This window comes from Protomyctophum bolini (genome assembly GCF_963924005.1).
Source record: "Protomyctophum bolini genome assembly, chromosome: 7".
In the NCBI taxonomy this organism is placed as follows: domain Eukaryota; kingdom Metazoa; phylum Chordata; class Actinopteri; order Myctophiformes; family Myctophidae; genus Protomyctophum; species Protomyctophum bolini.
In genome coordinates, this window is record NC_137868.1 from 5,076,235 (window position 1) to 5,098,753 (window position 22,519).

At 43.0% G+C, this 22,519-nt stretch overlaps 1 protein-coding gene across 1 annotated transcript in view; it reads right to left on the reverse strand.

The window, feature by feature from the left end:
- Positions 1–21,549, reverse strand: part of LOC308317977 (neuronal acetylcholine receptor subunit alpha-7-like) — a gene marked incomplete at both ends in the record, with an annotated part of 35,682 nt that extends 14,133 nt beyond the window's left edge. Inside the window, 5 exons of the mRNA XM_080767324.1 lie at positions 2,602–2,681; positions 4,643–4,752; positions 5,134–5,178; positions 5,531–5,670; positions 21,390–21,549. Of these exons, the coding sequence (XP_080623450.1) occupies positions 2,602–2,681; positions 4,643–4,752; positions 5,134–5,178; positions 5,531–5,670; positions 21,390–21,549 (535 nt within the window). The remainder of the gene's footprint in view (positions 1–2,601; positions 2,682–4,642; positions 4,753–5,133; positions 5,179–5,530; positions 5,671–21,389) is intronic.
- Positions 21,550–22,519: the final 970 nt, after the last annotated feature.

Below are 22,519 nucleotides of genomic sequence, written 5' to 3' on the forward strand. Positions count from 1 at the left end.
TGGAACTATAGTGGCCCTCTGGAGTGAGTGTGGAACTATAGTGGCCCTCTGGAGTGAGTGTGGAACTATAGTGGCCCTCTGGAGTGAGTGTGGAACTATAGTGGCCCTCTGGAGTGAGTGTGGAACTATAGTGGCCCTCTGGAGTGAGTGTGGAACTATAGTGGCCCTCTGGAGTGAGTGTGCAACTATAGTGGCCCTCTGGAGTGAGTGTGCAACTATAGTGGCCCTCTGGAGTGAGTGTGCAACTATAGTGGCCCTCTGGAGTGAGTGTGCAACTATAGTGGCCCTCTGGAGTGAGTGTGGAAATATTGTGGCCCTCTGGAGTGAGTGTGGAAATATTGTGGCCCTCTGGCGTGTTTCCTCCTCCGCGTCATCAGTGCCCATACCTGAAGGCAGGGTTGGCGAAAGGGCCTTTCTGTGTGGAGTTTGCATGTTCTCCCCGTGTCCCCTAGGGTAGGTACCCTCACAAAAACATGCAGTAATCCTGGTCTCTAAACTGCCTCCCCCTGGCCAGCCGGGGCGCCTGATGGAGGGGAAAGGAACTGGTTGGAATAACGTGTTCCTTCCACGCGCTACGTCCAACCAGGGAAACTCCCCCCTGTCAGGTGTAAAGGAGCAACTTGGACACTGATCATGCATGAAGGAAGCATGAGTTCAAGTCCGTTGCTCTCCCCTTGTCCCCCATATATGGGGACTAGGTTGGCGGAGGGTGTGTAGAGCCCAGGATCACAGTAGATGATTGACACGGGTGAAAAATGGGTTACAAAATCGTGGGATAAAAAATAAAATAAAATAAAAACCTTATTGCTCCATGCATCATGGGCATGCATGATAGATGTGTGGTGTCCTGGGGTCCACCCACAGGGCTGTTTTAACGCATTCTGACCTGAGATCAGATTCATACGAGGTTTCCACTGGACACACACACTGGTCTGATTAACCCATTCTGACCTGAGATCAGATTCTAAAAAATGTCAGTCGTTCTTCGATTTTTCAAAAATAGCAGACCTACAAGCTCGTAGCGCGCCACTCGGTGGCGCGCTATGAGCTTGTAGATCTGCTATTTTTCAATAGCTAAAACATAACATGATGCTATAACACCAAAATGGGTTCCCGCCCAGAATGTGTTAATGTAAGGCTGTGTAAGCTGATATAAACACAGTGCAACGTGGCCACATTTATCAGCGTAGTACACGGCGCATTATTGTGCTGACAACACGTTGCTTCTTCATGACACTTCATCCATCACCGCTACCCTAAACCCAGCCTGGTTACTGGCTGTGTGGGTGGAAAACGCTCTCCGACAGGCTTCTTTTGTTTAACCCATTTTGGGGCGAGAACCCCTTGTTTTAAACATTATGTTATCTAATATATTTTTTATCCCAAGATTTTGTAACTCATTTTTCACCCCTGTGTCAATCATCTAATGTGATCCTGGGCTCTACACACCCTCCGCCAACCTAGTCCCCATATATGGGGGACAAGGGGAGAGCAACGGACTTGAACTCATGCTTCCTTCATGCCCGAGTGTCCAAGTTGCTTTTTTACCCCTTGACAGGGGGGGGGGGCGTTTCCCTGGTTGGACGTAGCGTGGAAGGAACACTATTATGAATTATGTTATAATTTAGCTATTGAAAAATAGCTAAATCTACAAGCTCATTGCGCGCCACTCGAAAATCGTTAAAATGTGCCTCAATCTTTCAGAAAATTGTCATTATTTTTCAGGCCTGAATGGATTCAAGTGGGAAATTTGGTATATTTATAGTCTTTTTTTATTGGCCTAGAATATTGTCCATATTATACATACATTCATGAATGCACACGGCTGACCGGCTGTTAGTATTGGGCAATCTTTTTTGTAGGGGTTTCTTGTGGCTGGCAAAAATGTCACATTTTCCTTTTGCTTTTAAGTATCATGTGACGTGTCAAACTAGGGGGTTTTCATGATTCTGAACACAAAAAACACTCCTTGGGCTGAAAGCAGCCATAGCCACTTGCCCAAATGTGCCCAAAATGTGCTGACCTCTGAATCACAATTGTCATTTAAGCCGTTTCATAAATATCTACCCTGACGAAGACCTTTTGGTCGAAACGCGTAGGTCCTGTTATTTATTTGCCTTGCTCATCATCAAATAAACTATTTATTTTTCAGCAAAGACGGAGTGCCTTGGATTCTTTTCTTTTCAAGTCTGCAATACATTTTGTACTACTTGGAGGAAGGATACCTTTTGTCCTCATAAATATGCTAGTAATAACATATCAAAAGTCCTAAGAAATCCAAGTAGGGGAACATCATTATTGAAAAATGCTGGTGATGTTAACTCCCACGTTTAACTATAGATTTAAACATGTTTTCTCGTCTAATTTCCACACAAAAGGGTTCAGTATACTGCATGTCCACAAGCAACCAGAAACTGGGTTGGATGCAATACAGTGCTAAAAAGATCTCAACCCTTCAAGTGCCATTTCTGTATATCATGCATGTATACCGGTATGCACTTGGTTTTCATATTCATTGCATTATACATTATGTGCGTGCGTGTGTGTGTGCGTGTGTGTGTGTGTGTGTGTGTGCGTGCGTGCGTTTGTGCGTGTTCTTACCTGGAGGAAGGTACTCACAGTGGCCACTAGAGTTCACCAGGATGTTGGTCTTAAAGGTGGCGTCGAACTTATCATGAGCGCTGTGGACACACACACACACACCAGAGGTCAAAGTTCAGGCCAGCTGACCTCACAGCGAGCGTGTGTGCGTGCGTGCGCTGTTGTACAGAAATATATCGTGTGGACCTGGTGTGCAGCAGTATATCAATTACAATTTACAATTTAGGCATTTATTGCGAACGCAGTGAGCACTTACTATGAGACCTAGCAGATCATGTCTGTCTGTGTGTGTGTGTGTGTGTGTGTGTGTGTGTCTGTCTGTGTGTGTGTCCCACCTTTGTGCCCATATATGGAGTTTGTTTGTGATTTATGCAACACACTCCATATTTGGACGTATAGCTGCTTTGGGGACTCCTTATATGGTTATGGCTAAGTTAAAAACTTAACTTCAAAATAACTTAACTTCAAAAAATAATAACTTAAAAATAAATCTTAAAAAAACCCAAATATGTACGAGCTGCGTTCGCTTCCCGCGTTTGCGCGTCTTACTGGTATATATATATAAATGAAATAGTAAAATTAGTTTTCTTTACATTGCTTCCATTATTGCTAGCATTTAATTTTAAAGGCCAGCACCCTTAGGGGGGGGGGGCGGTTTGGGACATATTTAGGCAGGCAGTCATGTACTGTGACCCACAGTGTACTGTAGGTAGGAAGGTGTTTAGCAGTATATGGGGTGTAGTACAGTAGTCGAGGCAGCGGTGGCCGAACGGTTTGCGGAGCGGTCTTGATATCGGAAAGGTCGCTATAGTTCGTATCCCCGGACCGGCACGTTAAAATTACCACCGCTGAAGTGCCCTTGAGCAAGGCATTGAACCCCTACCGTGAAATGTTCTATGAGCAGGACCTGGCTGTAAGTAAACAAGTTCTTGAGCTTAGTTCAGTTACCCTGGGTAAACATAGTACCTTTCCTTTCCTTAGTCCAGTTACCCTGGGTAAACATAGTACCTTTCCTTTCCTTAGTCCAGTTACCCTGCAGGGTAAACATAGTACCTTTCCTTTCCTTAGTCCAGTTACCCTGGGTAAACATGGTACCTTTCCTTTCCTTAGTCCAGTTACCCTGGGTAAACATAGTACCTTTCCTTTCCTTAGTCCAGTTACCCTGGGTAAACATGGTACCTTTCCTTTCCTTAGTCCAGTTACCCTGGGTAAACATAGTACCTTTCCTTTCCTTAGTCCAGTTACCCTGGGTAAACATAGTACCTTTCCTTTCCTTAGTCCAGTTACCCTGGGTAAACATAGTACCTTTCCTTTCCTTAGTCCAGTTACCCTGGGTAAACATGGTACCTTTCCTTTCCTTAGTCCAGTTACCCTGGGTAAACATAGTACCTTTCCTTTCCTTAGTCCAGTTACCCTGGGTAAACATAGTACCTTTCCTTTCCTTAGTCCAGTTACCCTGGGTAAACATAGTACCTTTCCTTTCCTTAGTCCAGTTACCCTGGGTAAACATGGTACCTTTCCTTTCCTTAGTCCAGTTACCCTGCAGGGTAAACATAGTACCTTTCCTTTCCTTAGTCCAGTTACCCTGGGTAAACATAGTACCTTTCCTTTCCTTAGTCCAGTTACCCTGGGTAAACATAGTACCTTTCCTTTCCTTAGTCCAGTTACCCTGCAGGGTAAACATAGTACCTTTCCTTTCCTTAGTCCAGTTACCCTGGGTAAACATAGTACCTTTCCTTTCCTTAGTCCAGTTACCCTGGGTAAACATAGTACCTTTCCTTTACATTAGTCCAGTTACCCTGGGTAAACATAGTACCTTTCCTTTCCTTAGTCCAGTTACCCTGGGTAAACATAGTACCTTTCCTTTCCTTAGTCCAGTTACCCTGGGTAAACATGGTACCTTTCCTTTCCTTAGTCCAGTTACCCTGGGTAAACATGGTACCTTTCCTTTCCTTAGTCCAGTTACCCTGGGTAAACATGGTACCTTTCCTTTCCTTAGTCCAGTTACCCTGGGTAAACATAGTACCTTTCCTTTCCTTACCTGTTGTACAGCAGTATATCGGGGATCCAGATCTGGTCGGTGGTGAAGCGAAGATTCTTCACTCCTGGAAAGTCTGACTGGTTCCACTGGAGGTAGTGATCATACCACTGCTAAAGAGCACCACACACAGCACACACACACACACACACACGCAAACACGCACACCACAGTAAATAAATAAACATGCAGAGCTGCAGAAAACACACACGTTTATATTTTTTCAAAATAAAACATCTTAATATCGAAATCGCAAACAATCGTTGAATCGTGAAATGGCTGCAATATCCTTTAGAATGGAATCTGCACCCTATCGAGATTGTATCGGCCGTATATATACAGCCATGCTAATCGAAGATATCAGCTACATCTTCGAGGGGCGGAATCTATGAGCAGTGCTTTTGATCTCAACACGCACGCACGCACACATGCACGCACACACACACACACACACACACACACGCACGCACACACACACACTCACATGCGCTCACCATCTGCAGCCAGGCGTTGGTTATCAATATCTGGTTCTTCTCATCCTGAAACGACAAGACAGAGGAGTGTAAATTAATTGTACCAGGAAGAACTATTACAATCAGTGTGCGTGCGAGCGTTCGTTCGTGCGTGCGTTCGTGCCCCTTTTGGTGTTAGCATTACGTTATGCTTTAGCCATTTAAAAATAGCAGATCTACAGCTACTAGCGCGCCACCGAGTGGCGCGCTAGGAGCTTGTATAGATCTGCTATTTTTGAAAAATCAAACAACGACTGACATAGTAAACACAGCTTTTTCAGAAAACTGTCAGGATGTAGAAGACATTTTTAGAATCTGATCTCAGGTCAGAATCATCTACTAGTAGGCTACATTAAATAGTGTTTATATGTGTGCGTACCAGCTCCAGGACCTGCAGCAGCGTGTAGGACAGCCGTACGGTCAGCGGCAGTGAGTCGTTGGCCACCGGTCTCTCCATGCGGTTGTAATGTCTCAGCAACTCTCTCAGTAGGTGGCGCTGTTGAGGGCCCTGCTCTGACACTGTAGGCATGCATGACAAGAAGAAGTAGAAGAAGAAGAGCAAGGGAACAAACAAAAACCATAAAACATGTTTTTTCTCGTATTGATACTTAATGTATTCAATTCTTGTTTTAAACTATAAATAGTGCAATATGTAGCAGCCTATCCACACTTTTCCTGGGCTGTGTGTGCTCCAGTTCCTGTCGATTTGATCCAATGAAACTGGTCAGATGACCAATGATATCCAATGAAATCCACAGGAACTGGAGCACACACAGCCCAGGAATAGTGTGGATATAGCTACTGGGCATAACATGGTTTGTTTGGTCGTTGCTGTTAATGAGCCTGCTGGTTGGTCGCTCGGGGACCAATTAGAAAGCTGCCAATGGGTCAGTTACTCACTCACACACTCTCTGTCTCGCACACACGCAGCCACTCACGCACGCACGCACGCACACACTAATTTTCACACTTTCTCCCTGTCAGCCATCCACCACCCAGAGCAGAGCCAGGTTCTGTTCAAGGATCCCACCCGTCAAACAGGAGTTTTAGTGTCCCTGCCAGACACACCGCTGCCAAGGTGTTTGGCAGCGGTGTTTGTTTGTTTGATCGTGTGGGAATTCGTGTTGGCTCTCCGATCGAGCATGCACCGACTGACAGATAGAGAGACACACACACACACACACACACACACACACGAGTCCTCTATACTCCCTGTACACACACCCACAACATATGGTCATACACAGCTGTTTGACTATACTACTACTATCGTCCAAACAGAAAATGTATAGGCTATATATACAGTACTTTGTAATTTGTACTTTTGAATACTTTGAATACTTATGGTATGTTTAACAAGCAAGTTCTCCCGTTCCCAAGTAGAATTGACAAGAGGCAACTTTCACCGTGTTAGACTTTGATTCAAGGACGGTCTGGGGCTGAGTACTGTAATCAATGCACACCTATTTGGATGCCGACACGAATAAAGCACACCACTAGACTTTACGTGTTTGTGTCCAGCAGCCCAATGACTTTCATTAGGGAGGGCAGTATGGACACTGCCATGGGGGAACAGAACGAAGGAAAACAGACCTCTTCAACTCTAACTAGACCCAGAGGCCTTATCTAGGCCTATAGGGCTGCACGTGAGACCCATTCTGCCTCATAAGAGGGAATCATTCACACACGAGTGATGGAGTCGTTTATGCATGACCCGACATGTTATTAGCTAGCATTGTCGTAGTATTACCGGTTAGATTGATGCTGCGTGCGTGCATGCGTGGGTGTGTGCGTGCGTGCGTGCAACATGTGATATGTCTTCTTTTATTTTTTACAAACGTCACAGTCCTGCAGAAATAGTGTTGGTTCATATTATGCCGGCCCTCATTGACTACAGTCAGTGCATTCCATCAAACTCCAGGCACGAATACGTGCCCGCTGGAATTGCTGGATAGAGGAAATGCCGTGGCGTGGGTTGGTGTCGTCCTTTGCCTTTAATGTAACTTTCTAGCCATCAGGCAGGATTTGATCACAAGGATCTGATTAGATTCTCCCCTTGCGATGGAGATGGTAGATGATGGCTGGGACCTGTGCCAAAGTGACTTCATATTAATGTTTAATGCATGAGCTGCTCTGCACGGAATATTATCTCTGTCGGGTGGAAAACGGCAGCTCTCTGATCAATCCAGCAGAGAATAGAGAGAACGACAGAGGAGAGAGAGAGGAGATCCTTGACTCTCTGATCAATCCAGCAGAGAATAGAGAGAAGAGAGGAGAGAGAGGAGATCCTTAACTCTCTGATCAATCCAGCAGAGAATAGAGAGAACGACAGAGGAGAGAGAGACGAGAGCCTTATCAGTTCTCTGATCAATCCAGCAGAGAAGAGAGAGAAGAGAGGAGATCTCTGATCAATCCAATCGATTGGACAGCAGTCTGCCGTGATGTTAAACCGTCTGCTTATAAACACTGCATGCACCTATTAACCCCTCAACCCCCATTCTACAACAAAATGCATGGTTCTCAAACGTTCTCGTCCCAATTAAGGATCAAAATGTCATGTGTTTGGCCGCAGACAGACCCCCGTCCCCCCCCGGTCTAACATTGTTTTGTGCCAGGGACTCCCAAAAGAGAGGGGGAAAAAATGTTCAAAAATGGTGTCACGCTAGTGGGAGCGCACCTGCACCCACTCTCACCTCACACCTGTTCCCGGTTCATTGCCAGTCGCATTTCGTATTTTTTACCAGCTGCTATGCAATGGCAAGCTTGGTTCCTATACCTAAACTACTGCACAGAAACTGACACAGAGGCAGTTATAGCGGACCCCCGCAGATCATAACGATGCAGCTGGTAATTCATTGACTTAATCAATTTGGGCTTAATGTTCTTATGTTTTCTGACCTCAATTGCACCCAAAAAAAACGTTGAACTTTGACCATTCAGTAGATTTGTTTGTAATAATTAGCCTCAAAATGTGGTCCACAGCCACAGGCAAACTGATTTGCCTGCTTGTGCACGTGGACGGTGATGTCATCAGAATCAAGATCTGGATCAAACAATGAAGTGTTAACACATTGATTATATACCTGGCAATCGATGTGTTTTAAGAAGACAGACAATAAATGTTGAAGTGGGTTGCCAATTCCAGCTAATCAGGAAAGAGTACCCGATTAATCATCTTACATTTTACAGTGCGTGTGTGTGTGTGTGTGTGTGTGTGTGTGTGTGTGTGTGTGTGTGTGTGTGTGTGTGTGTGTGTGTGTGCAGGATATGTCCCAGTTGCATCCTAGCGATGCTTTTTAGTTCTTATACTTTATTAAGAACCAGGAGTTAAACTATTAATCTGGTGTCCGTGAGGTCAGACGTAAAGTTATTTTTTAATGAATGGTGTGTGAATCAAATGTCTGGAACAGAAGCATAATGGGAATTGCCCAATTGTTGCCCAATATTGCATACTCATCTATATTAAACACTACTTAGCATTATTACATAGACTAAAACTAGACTCACAGTGAAACATTCCGGGTGACTAAAATAAATGTGACTAAAACTAAATGAAAACTATTTAAAAAACTAAACTAAAATCTAAATGTGTCGACAAAAACAACACTGCTTGCATGTTCCAGAGCAGAGCATGAACACGAGGTCAAGTCAAGTTGAGAAGTGGAGTTACTCCACAAAGTCAGTGATATCTGGGTACAACATTCTCTCCCCTCCACTCTGAGCCACTTGAGGCTATATGTTGAGGCTCATAATGCAATGAGCAGGGAGAGGAATGGAGTGTAAGGATCAAACTAATTAACCCATTCTGACCTGAGATCAGATTCATACGAGGTTTCCACTGGACACACACTGGTCTGATTAACCCATTCTGACCTGAGATCAGATTCTAAAAATGTCAGTCGTTCTTCGATTTTTCAAAAATAGCAGACCTACAAGCTCGTAGCGCGCCACTCGGTGGCGCGCTACGAGCTTGTAGATCTGCTATTTTTCAATAGCTAAAGCATAACATGATGCCAACATCAAAATTGGTTCCCGTTCAGAATGGGTTAATTTTTGGGGAGATTTGTAGCATCTTATGGATGCTGCTATATAGCGTATACCGGCATGCCATGCATAATCAAAAAAATGGCATTGGAGAAAGTGTGCCAATATTTCAAGATGACTTCTACATCTATAAAAGTAGGATATTCTGGCTGGAAACTTTATGATTTCATTGGCCATTCCAGATAGTTTATTGTCCAATATAATTCTTGGCTGTAACTTCATTCAATTGGCCTACGACCGCTCTGCTTAAGGGGGCGACCGTCCGTATAGCTCAATGGGGAAACAGAAGACCCTGTGGGTTCGATTCCCCGGCCCGGGCTATTATGTGTGTCGAGGTGTCCATGAGCCCTAAACTATTAATGATAATTTTGTCGACTGAAGGCTCATTCTTAGTCTGGATTTCCGGTGGTTAGGTGACCACCAAACTACATGACGTCACAAGCCGCGGTGAAGAGCAAACCACCGCCACCGTTCCAGCCCTTCTCTCTGTTTTCACTCACCACCGCTCAACGTTATTTCAGCTCCGGTGGTCAGCTCACCACCGGAGCGGTGGTCACCTCACCACCGGAGCGGTGGTCAGCTCACCACCGGAGCGGTGGTCACCTCACCACCGGAGCGGTGGTCAGCTCACCACCGGAGCGGTGGTCACCTCACCACCGGAGCGGTGGTCACCTCACCACCGAAAATCCAGACTATGAAATGTCCCTTGACTACCTTTTTTCACTGACAAAAACGAAATAAAAACTAATATGACTGTATACTGACAACTTCGTCAACAAATACATGTACAAACTAGACTAAAATGTTATAGGGGGGGACGGGGACTAGTGAACAGAGTAATAATAGTAAGAGAGTAGACTGGGCACCATTTCATTTTGGTATATGATCCGGGCGGGAGCGGATGATAGTTTGGGAATATAGAAAGATGACTAAAATATGACTAAAACTTCAAATATAACCTAAATCAAAATGCTGTCAAAATCGACACGGCCCCATGCTGAATTCTCAGTATGACTTTCTGAGCTGTGTGAAGCTGACTTTAACCCCTTGTGGGACTAATACGATCCATACTTTACCAAGATGGAGACACATCATCCTATATCTGACATTCAGGTGCAGGCGTGCACTCTTAATTTATCATAATAATGAGACTATATAGGAGAGCTGAATCATCGCACGCACGCATGCACGTACGCACACACACACACACACACACACACACACACACACACACACACACACACGCACGCACACACACACACACACACTTTAAGCCAAACACTCGTTTCCATTGTGGTCAAATAGACCAGTGGTCCGGGGACCACCAGTGGTCCTTGAGGGGGTTCTAGGTGGTCCCTGCAGCTATAATGATGGAGAGTTGGTAACCAAATGGACCCTTACGGGTACATTCGGTTTAATTTTACGCTCTCAAGAGCTCTACACAATTAGAGATTATAGAAGAATTGTTATTTTGATCAATGTTTGCCTGTTATCTCTCCTAATCAATACAGCATGGAATTATTATGGACAAAATCTGCAACGACAACAAAATATCTGCTGTCAGAAAGAAACCACCTATAACTCCAAAATGTTCATTTTTCAGGAAATGAAAAACATAATTATTTCTTTCAAGAAATGAAGAAAACCATATATTTTGAAAACTATAAGCAATACTGCTGCCTCATCAAGGTTGGTGTTGTGACTTTATATAATTTGTCAATTACTTGCATTGAGAGTTAGTTGCTTTCGCAGACACAGGTTTTGTCCAAAGCACTCGTTACTACTTTACATTGGTTCAATGTTTTTTTTTTTAACCAACACACAGACGTAAAGGCTGTTCAATAGCATTGATTTATGCAAATAAAATCTAAAACCAAAGGAGTTGGGTGGTTTCCTTCCAACAGCATACTATATATTTTAATTTAGGGTCTGGCTATACATCTCATCAAATAGTGGTCCGTGGCTCAAATGCTGCAAATAATTATGGACCTTGATATGAAATTGCAGTTCGTTGAGCACCAAGATAATTCATTCAACACTCAAACATTGATCACAGTTTGTAGAATCGGTGCATTTCAACGGAAGTACAGGTCAATACAAAAACTGCCATACGAGGATAAAACCAGAACAAAGCACTAAGACTTAAGTATACATCAGGGTCCTCCATTTTCAATTCATCACACTGGACACGTACACTGCGACAAACAAACAATACAAAATGCCAAAACATACAGTTTTTGTCAGACAGTTCCTGGTCTAGAGAGCTATACTGCTGCAATGTGTTCTGGTGTAGTGTAGTGTAGTTCAGCAGGTCCAGATGGTGCTTTTATCACTCTATACTGTATGTCACATTAATTAACTTTTATGGACCTTAAGGAGCCCCGCGGATGAATGATAGATGAACTCATTTCTGTCTGTCTGTCTGTCTAGTATCTACCTATACACAGCATCACACACTGTTGTTAGATTGTCATAAATCCTAAAATCCAATTCATATTATCGGTCTGCAGATCAATATTATGCACACATGTAGGCCTACACACACAGACAGACATGCGATTGCGTGCACGCACATGGACACCTGCATTCATGGTTTCATACATGCACGCCAGCACACACACACACACACACACACACGGACACCTGCATTCATAGTTTCATACATGCACGCCACACACACACACGCGCGTGCGCAAGCAGTTGATGTCTGAGTGAGTTGCTCTATGTAAACACTTTTGCAGAGCATGCTGTTGACTTGCACGCACGCATGGACAGAACACACACACACACACACACACACACACACACACACACACACACACAGTCTTACCAGAGAGCAGAGCCATCAATGTCAGCAGCCCCAGAATAACTGTCCGACACATACTGATGCTATACAGAGAGAGAGAGAGAGAGAGAGAGAGAGAAGGGGGGGCGTATAGACAGAAGGATGGACGTATGGAGGGGATGTGACAAAATATGAGTGGAAGCGTGAGAGACCGAGAGAGATGTATGGGCAGAGAGAGAGAGAGAGGGAGAGAGAGAGAGAGAGATACAGGGGTAGGATGAAAAGTGAAAGGGATAAACAGGACTAGGAGAAACACAGAAAGAGTAGAGGGACACGGTAGAGATAAGAGAGAGAGAGGGAGAGAGAGAGAGAGAGAGAGAGAGAGAGAGAGATGCAGCAGCTTTAATAAAAAAGGGGGCATAGCCAAACACTTAAGCGTGTGCATGACTGCATGTGCATGTGTGTGCATTAGGGCTGCACAATATATCGTTATCGTATCGATATCGAGGTATGAACATGCACAATATCAGTATCGCAAAAAGGCAACAGTATCGCGATATAGATATATCGTCGACATATCGATATATCGTCTATATCGACAATATATCGTCCACTTCTAAAGCCAGCCCTCTATTTTAGCCTGTGCCCCTCGGAAAATAAAGCATCACTCATTTGTCCCTCTGTCCTGTTGTAGCCTGGCTCCAGCCCTGCATCGCTAGCCAGGTCCATTAAGAAAATATGTTCTGGCGATTCAGGTCTGGAGTCTCCCGACGACGGTGTCAGCTAGGGCTGCACGATATATCGTCATCGTATCGATATCGAGATATCTGCCATATATATCGTGATATGAATTTTTGTCCATATCGTGCAGCCCTAGTGTGCATCATGTGTGCGTTCGCGCACACCGTGTGTGTGCTTGCGTGCGTGCGTGTCATATTGTCATTCATGCTTTTATGTTCTCATTCATTCATTGGACAGGACTGTTTTGTCACCTGTCTTGTCTGTCTCAGTCTGTCGGTCCAGCTGTGTTCAACAAACAGTACACCATTTAGTGAAGTAAATGGTGCATTTATATAGCGCCTTTATCCTAGCCTATACATGACACCCACATGCTCCACATGTTCATAGTGTTGTTCCTAATTATGTTTTTGCATAATGCATTGTGCAGTTCCACAAATTATCACCATGACCAACCACAATCTGCTGCTGTAGCCTACTGGAGAGCTGACCAGTAGGCTACAACCACAGTCTGATACTGTTGTACTGACCAGTACAATCACAGTCTGATACTGTTGTACTGACCAGTACAACTACAACCACAGTCTGATACTGTTGTACTGACCAGTACAACCACAGTCTGATACTGTTGTACTGACCAGTACAACCACAGTCTGATACTGTTGTACTGACCAGTACAACCACAGTCTGATACTGTTGTACTGACCAGTACAACCACAGTCTGATACTGTTGCACTGACCAGTACAACTGTCTGATAGCCTACTGTTGGTCACTGAGAGCTGACCAGTCCACTCCAGGGACTTCCACAGTTGGTCTGTGACCCTATAAGGATGTATTTTGACTACTTCTTAAGCCCCCGCCCCACAGGTTGAGAAACACTGGTCGTAAGCTTGTTGTGTTAGACATCAGTTGTACCACACAGTGATGCTGCCCTCTACTGCCCATGGCTGTGAACTACAAGAAGTGTCACACGGACGGAATTAGTAGGCCTATGATTGTGTGAAGCAGTGGTTTCCATCTCTCAATCTATTAACCCATTCTGACCTGAGATCAGATTCATACGAGGTTTCCACTGGACACACACTGGTCTGATGAACCCATTCTGACCCGAGATCAGATTCTAAAAATGTCAGTCGTTCTTCGATTTTTCAAAAATAGCAGACCTACAAGCTCGTAGCGCGCCACTCGGTGGCGCGCTACGAGCTTGTAGATCTGCTATTTTTCAATAGCTAAAGCATGACATGATGCTAAACACCAAAATGGGTTCCCGGTCAGAATGGGTTAATCTGAACTTCAGAAATCATAATTTTAGGGTCCCTAAGATCACTATGTATTTCGGCCACAAATATGTCTCGTCGTAGTGTAGTTACGGTAGTTAGTATAGCTCCATTCTGACCATTCAAGATGTGTGTTGTTGTCAGAATGTTTCACAAATATTTAGGGGTTCCCTCCCAAACTTTTTCATGTCAATGAACAGCGAGGAATGCTGCTTGTCCGTTTGGAGGCCTGTGGATTTACCGCTGGATTTGTTTACGTTCGGGGATCACTACGTTTGGATTAACTTTATTATTTCGGGTTGGAGCGTCAGGGAGACGCGTGGATGTTTCATGGAACGATACGAACAATAACAATAGTGCGTGCGTGAGAGGCCCGGCGCGTGCGGTTCAGACATATACGGACAATATTTAACCTGTGATGAATTCTATGTAACTGATTGTCAATGAGTTTATTTGCATATAGATAAACTATTTATCTCAGACGTATTTCTGTGTTGGAGTCAGTGGTTTACCTTGCATGCTACATGGTTGAAACGTATCACTTTTATCTATAAAGGAGGATCATTATTACTACCCCGTGAATTTTAGTAACTGTGTCCCAAAGTGGGGGTCCGGGGACCCCTAGAGGTCCTCTTCAAATGGGGTGGTCAGCATAACTCAAATGCCTGTAATATATATTTTTGTGATAATTAGAATGTCTTCTAGAACATGTAGGCTACATTTATTATTGTGACAGACATCTCCCAAAGGTAAATTATTAATATTATATTATGATTACTGTAATGAGTATTATAAATGTGCATAACATGCACAAAACATATTTTCCTCTGCAAAGTACTAGTAGTACAAATAAAAGTAGCAGTATAGGCTAAAGGTTGAAATATCTTCTTTTTTTTTGCAGGTATAAATATATCCGGGTCCTGCAATGCAAGGAGGTTAATTAACACAAACACAAAGTGTAACTAATCAAGACATGTACATTGCAGCTGGCATTAATATCACTCCAGCCTATTAAGTCAACTCAATTTAGCAGCCATGTTGAGGTGAATGCATTTACAGTAGCAGATATCACGCTTCACAGACAGTACCAGTAAGACGCGCAAACGCGGGAAGCGAACGCAGCTGACACCCTGCAGATCATGTCTGTCTGTCTGTCTGTCTGTCTGTCTGTCTGTCTGTCTGTCTGTCTGTCTGTCCCGCTGTTACTGTATATGTGGACCTGGCCCCTTTTTTGCCCATATATGGAGCTGAGTGGACCTGGCCCCTTTTGTGCCCATATATGAAGCTGAGTGATTGCTGATGCAACACACTCCATATTTGGATAGCGGGACAGACAGACAGACACACGCACACACAGACATGATCTGCTAGGTCTCATAGTAAGTGCTCACTGCGTTCGCAAATAAACCTCAGTGGCTTTGTGGTTAAGAGTGCCCGCTCCTGAGACTGGGAGGTCGGGGGTTCGATCCCGATGGATTGGGTGTAAATCCCTGCGACATATACTATAGCGTCATGTACAGGGGTTGACACTATAGGCCTAAGGGCCGATTCATACTCCTATTTTACCGCTGTTTCGGCGCTGTAGTGCCGAAATTATTTCGGCTCGTCAGAAATTTTCAGTAGCACCGAAGAGACGACTTGGGGCCGATTCATACTCCTATTTTAGAACCGAATAAAAGTCGGTTCGGCTCTGTAGAGCCTACAATTTGACGTCATTTGAGGTTCGGGGGGGGGGGGGGGGGGGCTGTTCTGTTTCGGCTGTTATAGGCAGTTTGTCTGTGTGGAGGAGAAGGTGCCTTGTGTATCCTTAAATGAACATGAACCGTCAACCCCGTTACATTTGTTTCCTTGTAAAATTAATTGTAATTTGTGGATTCAAATAAAGAAATTGAAATGTGTGTGTGTGTGTGTGTGTGTGTGTGTGTGTGTGTGTGTGTGTGTGTGTGTGTGTGTGGACAGCTAATCTCTGGCACTGTTGGCTTGCTTGCAGCCACGCTCTGCACACACTCCCTGGATGCCAGAGCTGAACTTCTGCCCCAATTTTTCACATGGTCCTGTTATAGCGCCACCAAGAGGCCGATTTTTGTGACACACATTTTTGGACAGTACTTACTACTGATTTTGTCCAAACATCACGCTAAATCCGTACACAGTCTCTCTATAACCATTAAACGAAACGGGTCTTTCAAATGTTTTCATACTCCATCCTGATTAGCTGAGATTGCCTTTCAAATTTTAAATGTACAAATACAAATATCACATGTGGACACATTGTGTAAGACAATGCAGTGATTTTTGTCACAAGTAAATAAAATAAATAAAAAATAGGGCTACAGCTCTAGAAAAGAAGAGATTATTGATAACCTTTTTGATGAATAGAGAATATATATTTTGAAATAGTTGGTTTTATTTATATAAATGAATCAACGTGGAAAAATGTGGTCAATGTTTGAGATTTATTTTATAGCATAGTTTGTTGATTATGTTTGAAGCAGTAATGGTCTTATTTATTCCATTTTATTCATCATTTTTGAGGTATTACAAAGGTCCTTAAATTGTCACCTAAAAAGTGAGTGTAGATACCCTAATGCAGATTTGTTTACTGTCTAGAAAACCATGTTGCACATTAACTTATAGCAAATCATCTGGGGACCCCTCAAAATCATTGTGTGTGGATTTATTTTCAAGAAATACTTGACTGACATAAGCCACATTCTGTATGTTGCTTACTATCTCTGTGTGGAGGAGAAGTATCCTTAAATGAACATGAACCGTCAACCACGTTATATTTGTTTCCTTGTAAAATTAATTGTAATTTGTGGATTCAAATAAAGAAATTGAAATGTGTGTGTGTGTGTGTGTGTGTGTGTGTGTGTGTGTGTGTGTGTGTGTGTGTGTGTGTGTGTGTGTGTGTTCCATTAGTATACACACGCAGCATACAGAGAATCAAAACACGGTTCCTACTTTGAGCAGTCTTCTAACCGATGTCGTCATCAGTGTAAGATACTGCAGGATCTCATCATCTCATCCTCAAACTCTGCAATGTTGTCGTTTGGACTCTGGGGTCATCAGCAGGATATCTGAAAGAAAAGAAAGAAAGAAAGAAAGAAAGAAAGAAAGAAAGAAGCTTGTGACTAAATAACTACAATATAGGTCCTCTAGTCTATTTAACACACAGCTTATATTTTCTATTTCCTGAAAAGTTCAATTTGGACACAAACACACCTTACACACACACTCACACACACACACACACACACACACACACACACACACACACACACACCTGAGCTGGTATAAACAGTGAATGGACAAATCTGTGACACAGCATGAATTCACAAACAATGACCCTCCGTCATGGACTATAAATACACACGGTAAATAAATACATGTAGGCTATATTGCATTTATATATATCATATATATTATCATTGCGGTAATTATTATTAAAGTTTTATAGTGTTTTCTTTTAATTATATGGACTGGACTGTCTTCCATTATGTATTATTATCTGGTGACCAGTTGTGTTTGTTGTCGCCGTCGGTGGAGGAATTCAGAGAAGAGTCTGTCTCCCGCTCGTAAACAAACCATGACATTTAATTTCACTGAACTATTATATATATTAATATAGACTCCTCAAGTGTCCGCTGTAAAAATACGACTATAAATTGCCGTTTAATGAAGCCCAAAAGCATATAATTCCTTACCGTAGAGCCACAGGATAGGCTGTCCGCAGTGTCCGTACATCATCTTCAAACAAACTTACATGGCGCTCTTTTTAGTTAGTTATTTATTAATACCTCTGGCAGGTTAAATACAATTCACTTTCTGAATGTGAATGAATACACGTTGGTCGCCTAAACGACCCAGCAATGACGAGCCTAATAACTTAATAATTGATTTTGAAGGAATATTAAATATAATGTCCATGTTTTGTTTGTAAAAAGCAGCGACTGAACTAAAGCTACACACCAAATAAACACAACAGCTGCTGCTGCTAATTTCCTCTGACAAACCTCAACCAGAGTCATCTAATAGGAGAGTAGCGACACGCTTTGATCTCGCCCTATGGTAACAATGGAATGCGGAAGTGCTCATTCTATCTCAAAGGGATAGTTCCATAGAGTTGATAGTTCCAATGTTAATAGAATACAAAATATAAACTAATGGATGCCAAATGTTAGACAAACCCACCTCTTGTCTGATATGCTGCATAAAATATATATATATATTTTTTTTAAATAACCCTGGTTCTCTTCACGTCACACCTGACAGGAAACAAGTCACGTGACTAATAGGGTGAAGTGGGCACCTTCCTTGGATATCTGGGCAACTCGTGGTGAAATTGGATATTTTGTCCAAAATGTTAAAAGATTAGGCCTATAGGCCTACTATATATTTGAAAAGAAATGTCTTTAATAAGTAAAGAAAGTAGGCCTACACATGATCATTATACATTGCTTAAACGTTCGATAATTAAGGTCTAATATAATATTTCTACAAATTGCTACAAAACCTATTTTGGAGCATATACTGTAAAAACAAAATTGAAGGATAAAATTAGGTCTGACAATGATGTAGTCTACCGTGCATGTTCACATCATGTATACTGTAATACTTAAAATATATGTAATTATTTTACATTTTGGACAAACTAGCCAATTTTACATCGAGGTGCCCAGATGTCCTAACCTGACTCTGCCAGCAGAGGGAGTGGTTTCACCAGGCTACATGTGTCCATGGTGGCCCACTTGATCTGTGGTGGTTCTCAACTTTTCCAGGCAGTCTATCCACACTTTTCCTGGGCTGTGTGTGCACACAGCCAAGGAAAACGTTATGGGTAGATGACGCTATATGGGCCCCATGTGTCTTTAATAAAGTTTGATTGATTGACTGATTACGTCTCCTGGGCAACCATCAACCAGCCAATTACAGCGTGACTGTCCTTCCGGGCGGTGGGATGCTGTAACCGACCAGCCAATCACAGGGCGGACCGTCTTGGGAGATATTGATTAAATACAATTGCCCGCAGTCCGTTTGGTTTCGGACTGTCTGTCTGGGAGCATTCCCAGTCAGAACAGCTTTGGACGGACCGAACGCTTTGGTGAGTTTCATTGCTTGAAACATTTATTTCACAGTATGTAATTGTATGGGTTAAATATCACGTGTAAATTAAATGTCACTGGATAATATAAGACAACATATAGGCGATTGATTGAAATATGTATTAACTTTTTGCAGAATTACTGTACATTTCAAGCACAACTCTGTACAAACATGTGCACGGTGTTGACGGCGGTTTGGACGGACCGAACCGAACTCTTCTGGTGAGTTTCATTCATTGAAAATGTATGGGTTGAGTTGAAATATCACTTGTAAATTAAATTTCACTGGATAAATGCATATGCAAACATGGCCAAGATCAATCCCCTTTTCCTTAAGAATTAGGTGCTCTATTAATTTCAGAGCACATAAGTTATGATATTTTTAATCTTTCTGTGTCAACATGCATAGTTCCCAATATATGGAAAATGGCACATAGTATTACATAAAGGTGGAGATAATTACATAAAGGTGGAGATTTTAAAAAGCCTAACTATCTCCAAGCTGTCCTGTCTGGCAAACACGATTCACTGGCAAAAGAAAATCAACTCAGACCTGTCGGTGTCAAGAGGAACACATGACACGGAGGCATCGATCATGTCACATTTTGCCAACTGTCTCAAACATTTGCCATACAGGGTAGGAGGTGGCAAGAAGACCCCCCCCCCCCCCCCCCCCGTAATTGTGACCTATTGCAGTTAAGCTCCATATACGGAGATCCCTGATGTCCTGAATATTGGCCAGCAACTCAACATGGTTGCAACATCTGACCTCAAACCACACACACTCTCAGCCAGGCGTCTGGCCAAACAGTCTAGATGTCTGGCTGGTCCATTCCCTCGCCACCCTAACAATTGGCAATGTCCTTGTTTCTTTTATTGTGACAGGTCTGGTGGTCACATGTGTGGTCACATGTGTAGGCACAGTGCACTGAAGTCTTTCTGTGCCCCCCCCCCCCCCCCCCCCCCCAGGCAGGCGTCTGGCCAAACAGTCAGATGGATGTCTGCTGCACCACGCCCCCGCTCCACCCTAGCCACTAGACCATCAGGGATTGGCCGTATTGCAGCTACAAGACTCCACTCCACCTATGAGAGGCATGGGGGGGGGCCGTGGCCCGGGACCACGGCATGGCTCTTCGCTACACACACCCGGCGGTGATGAGGAACCTGCCCGGGTCACGCTGGTCCCATAGCGGAGTGAGTAAAAGGAAAGGTACCATGTTTACCCAGGGTAACTGGACTAAGCTCAATAACTTGTTTACAGCCAGGCCCTGCTCATAGAACATTTCATGGTAGGGGTTCAATGCCTTGCTCAAGGGCACTTCAGCGGTGGTAATTTTAACGTGCCGGTCCGGGGATACGAACTAGTAGTGACCTTCCGATATCAAGACTGCTCCGCAAACCGTTCGGCCACCGCTGCCTCCTCTCACCAAGTGCTCAAATCAGAACATTAATCAGGATTTAGCATTTTGAGGCTTTTAACACGGGTTAAAATTTCTTCACCTGGTTGGACGTAGAAATATGGGGGAACATGGCTTTAAGACGTCATAATATCATGACCGATTACATTTTCCATGTCACAAGGTTTTCTTTAGCTTCATTCTATGAGCTCTGTCAACTAGTTTCTCTTGTACTGTTCCTCCTCCAGGCTATGTGCACTTGTAATTTTATTTTTATTTGGTTCCATTTGGAGTTAAAATGACATTGATTTTACAATCTAAATTGGGGGGTCCCAGAGATAGAAATGCCTTTTAAATGGGGGTCTGTAGACTAATATGCATGTCAAACTGGGGGTCCTTGAAATTAAATGGGTTGAGAATCACTGCTAGAGCCGTAAAAATCTTCTCTTAGGGTTGTCCTTGACATGACAAAGTTTGGGAACCACTGCTATATTCTATGTAGGGATGGGATGCATAATCTGAATCGGGGGGGGAAAAAATGGCATTTCAGTCTCAAAATTATCCTGATTATTTCATAGTTTTTCACCAGCAAAGAAAACCAATTACTTTACATTTAGCCTAGGCTTGTTTCCATTGTGGTCCTCCGTATACAATTTGTATCGGCAGATATGAAGCTGAAAATAATCTATCGGTCATAATCGTGCACCGCTAATTCTATGCGCACTTACAGTAGAAGTAAGACTGCACTGAAATATATAGGCCTGGAAATTGGGTTAAATATTCTGGAAAGGTTTTGGGAGTTTGTTAAAAATGGCTGGGAACCCTGCCTGCACTGTCTTTACGTAACCTGCTTCACATCCCATTCTGAACTCTTTGCATGGACTGACTGACTTATTTTTACAGGGACCTCCCACGAAGGACCGCTTGGTCCAGGAAGAGACTCTGCTTGAACAGCAGTCATGCGGTACCCGAAGATCTGGCTGCCACCGCACGCCGGAGACGACGTCTCGCCAAGGTGATGATCGCCGTCTCTGTTGGAATTATTATGCATGTGGCTATGAAAATGAATAGCAAAGACCAGAACCCTCCACCTTCACCAATCCCATACATGTGCAGACTTTTAAATGATAGTGGATTTGAGTTTTATGGATTTTTAGATGGGCATTTTAAGATTTGAAGTTTTATATTTGTGATCGGCAAAATAATTCACTGTTTTTAATGGCACCTGTCTTTTGAAAGTTGAATAAACATAAACATTAATAACTTCATTTCCTATGCCCGTATATTTTGAGGACGGTCTCCACAGATGCTCTGAACAAATGTCATCCCATAGGCACACATTTATACCAAAAAATGTCATAGTCTCAGTCTCCAGTTGTCACATTTAATAGGTTGAAATGTCATATCATCGTGCGACTGTTGGTCTTAGCCCTGTTTTTTACTTTAGTCACATTCCTTGATTATCCCGTTTTTGTCTCTTTATCTGGGGTGAGAAGTTATGGTGCTGTTCTCATCTTTAAGGCCATTATGTCTTGTGTTTTATTTATTTTTTTTGCCATGTTTTCCTCAAAGGTAATTTATCATTTTTTCCTTGGTATAAGTGACGATCTGTAATGGATGGCAACCGATATCAATATTTACGTCATGTTATGACAGGGCAGTCCTGTGCATACAAGGTATTTTTTAACATTGTTATAAGATGTCAACATAAAAATATGAAACAATAAAACATGATTAAACAAAATACCTATCGGTCTCTTCGTAATGTAGTGCGTGAGCATCTGTAATGGGGGGGAGATGGATTGATCAAGTCAACTGATTCTAAATATAGCTTTTGATACATTTTATGTAACTTTATTTGTCAAATTAAAATACTGTTGTATAAGTTAGAAATAGAGGAATGGAAGCACTGCAGGGATCCGTTAGTGGCTCTTAGATGGGTGATACAGGTAAAACCATATAAACAAAAGGTATCCAAGTAGTACTGCTTGTCAAAATGTGAATTGCAGACTTGAAAAGAG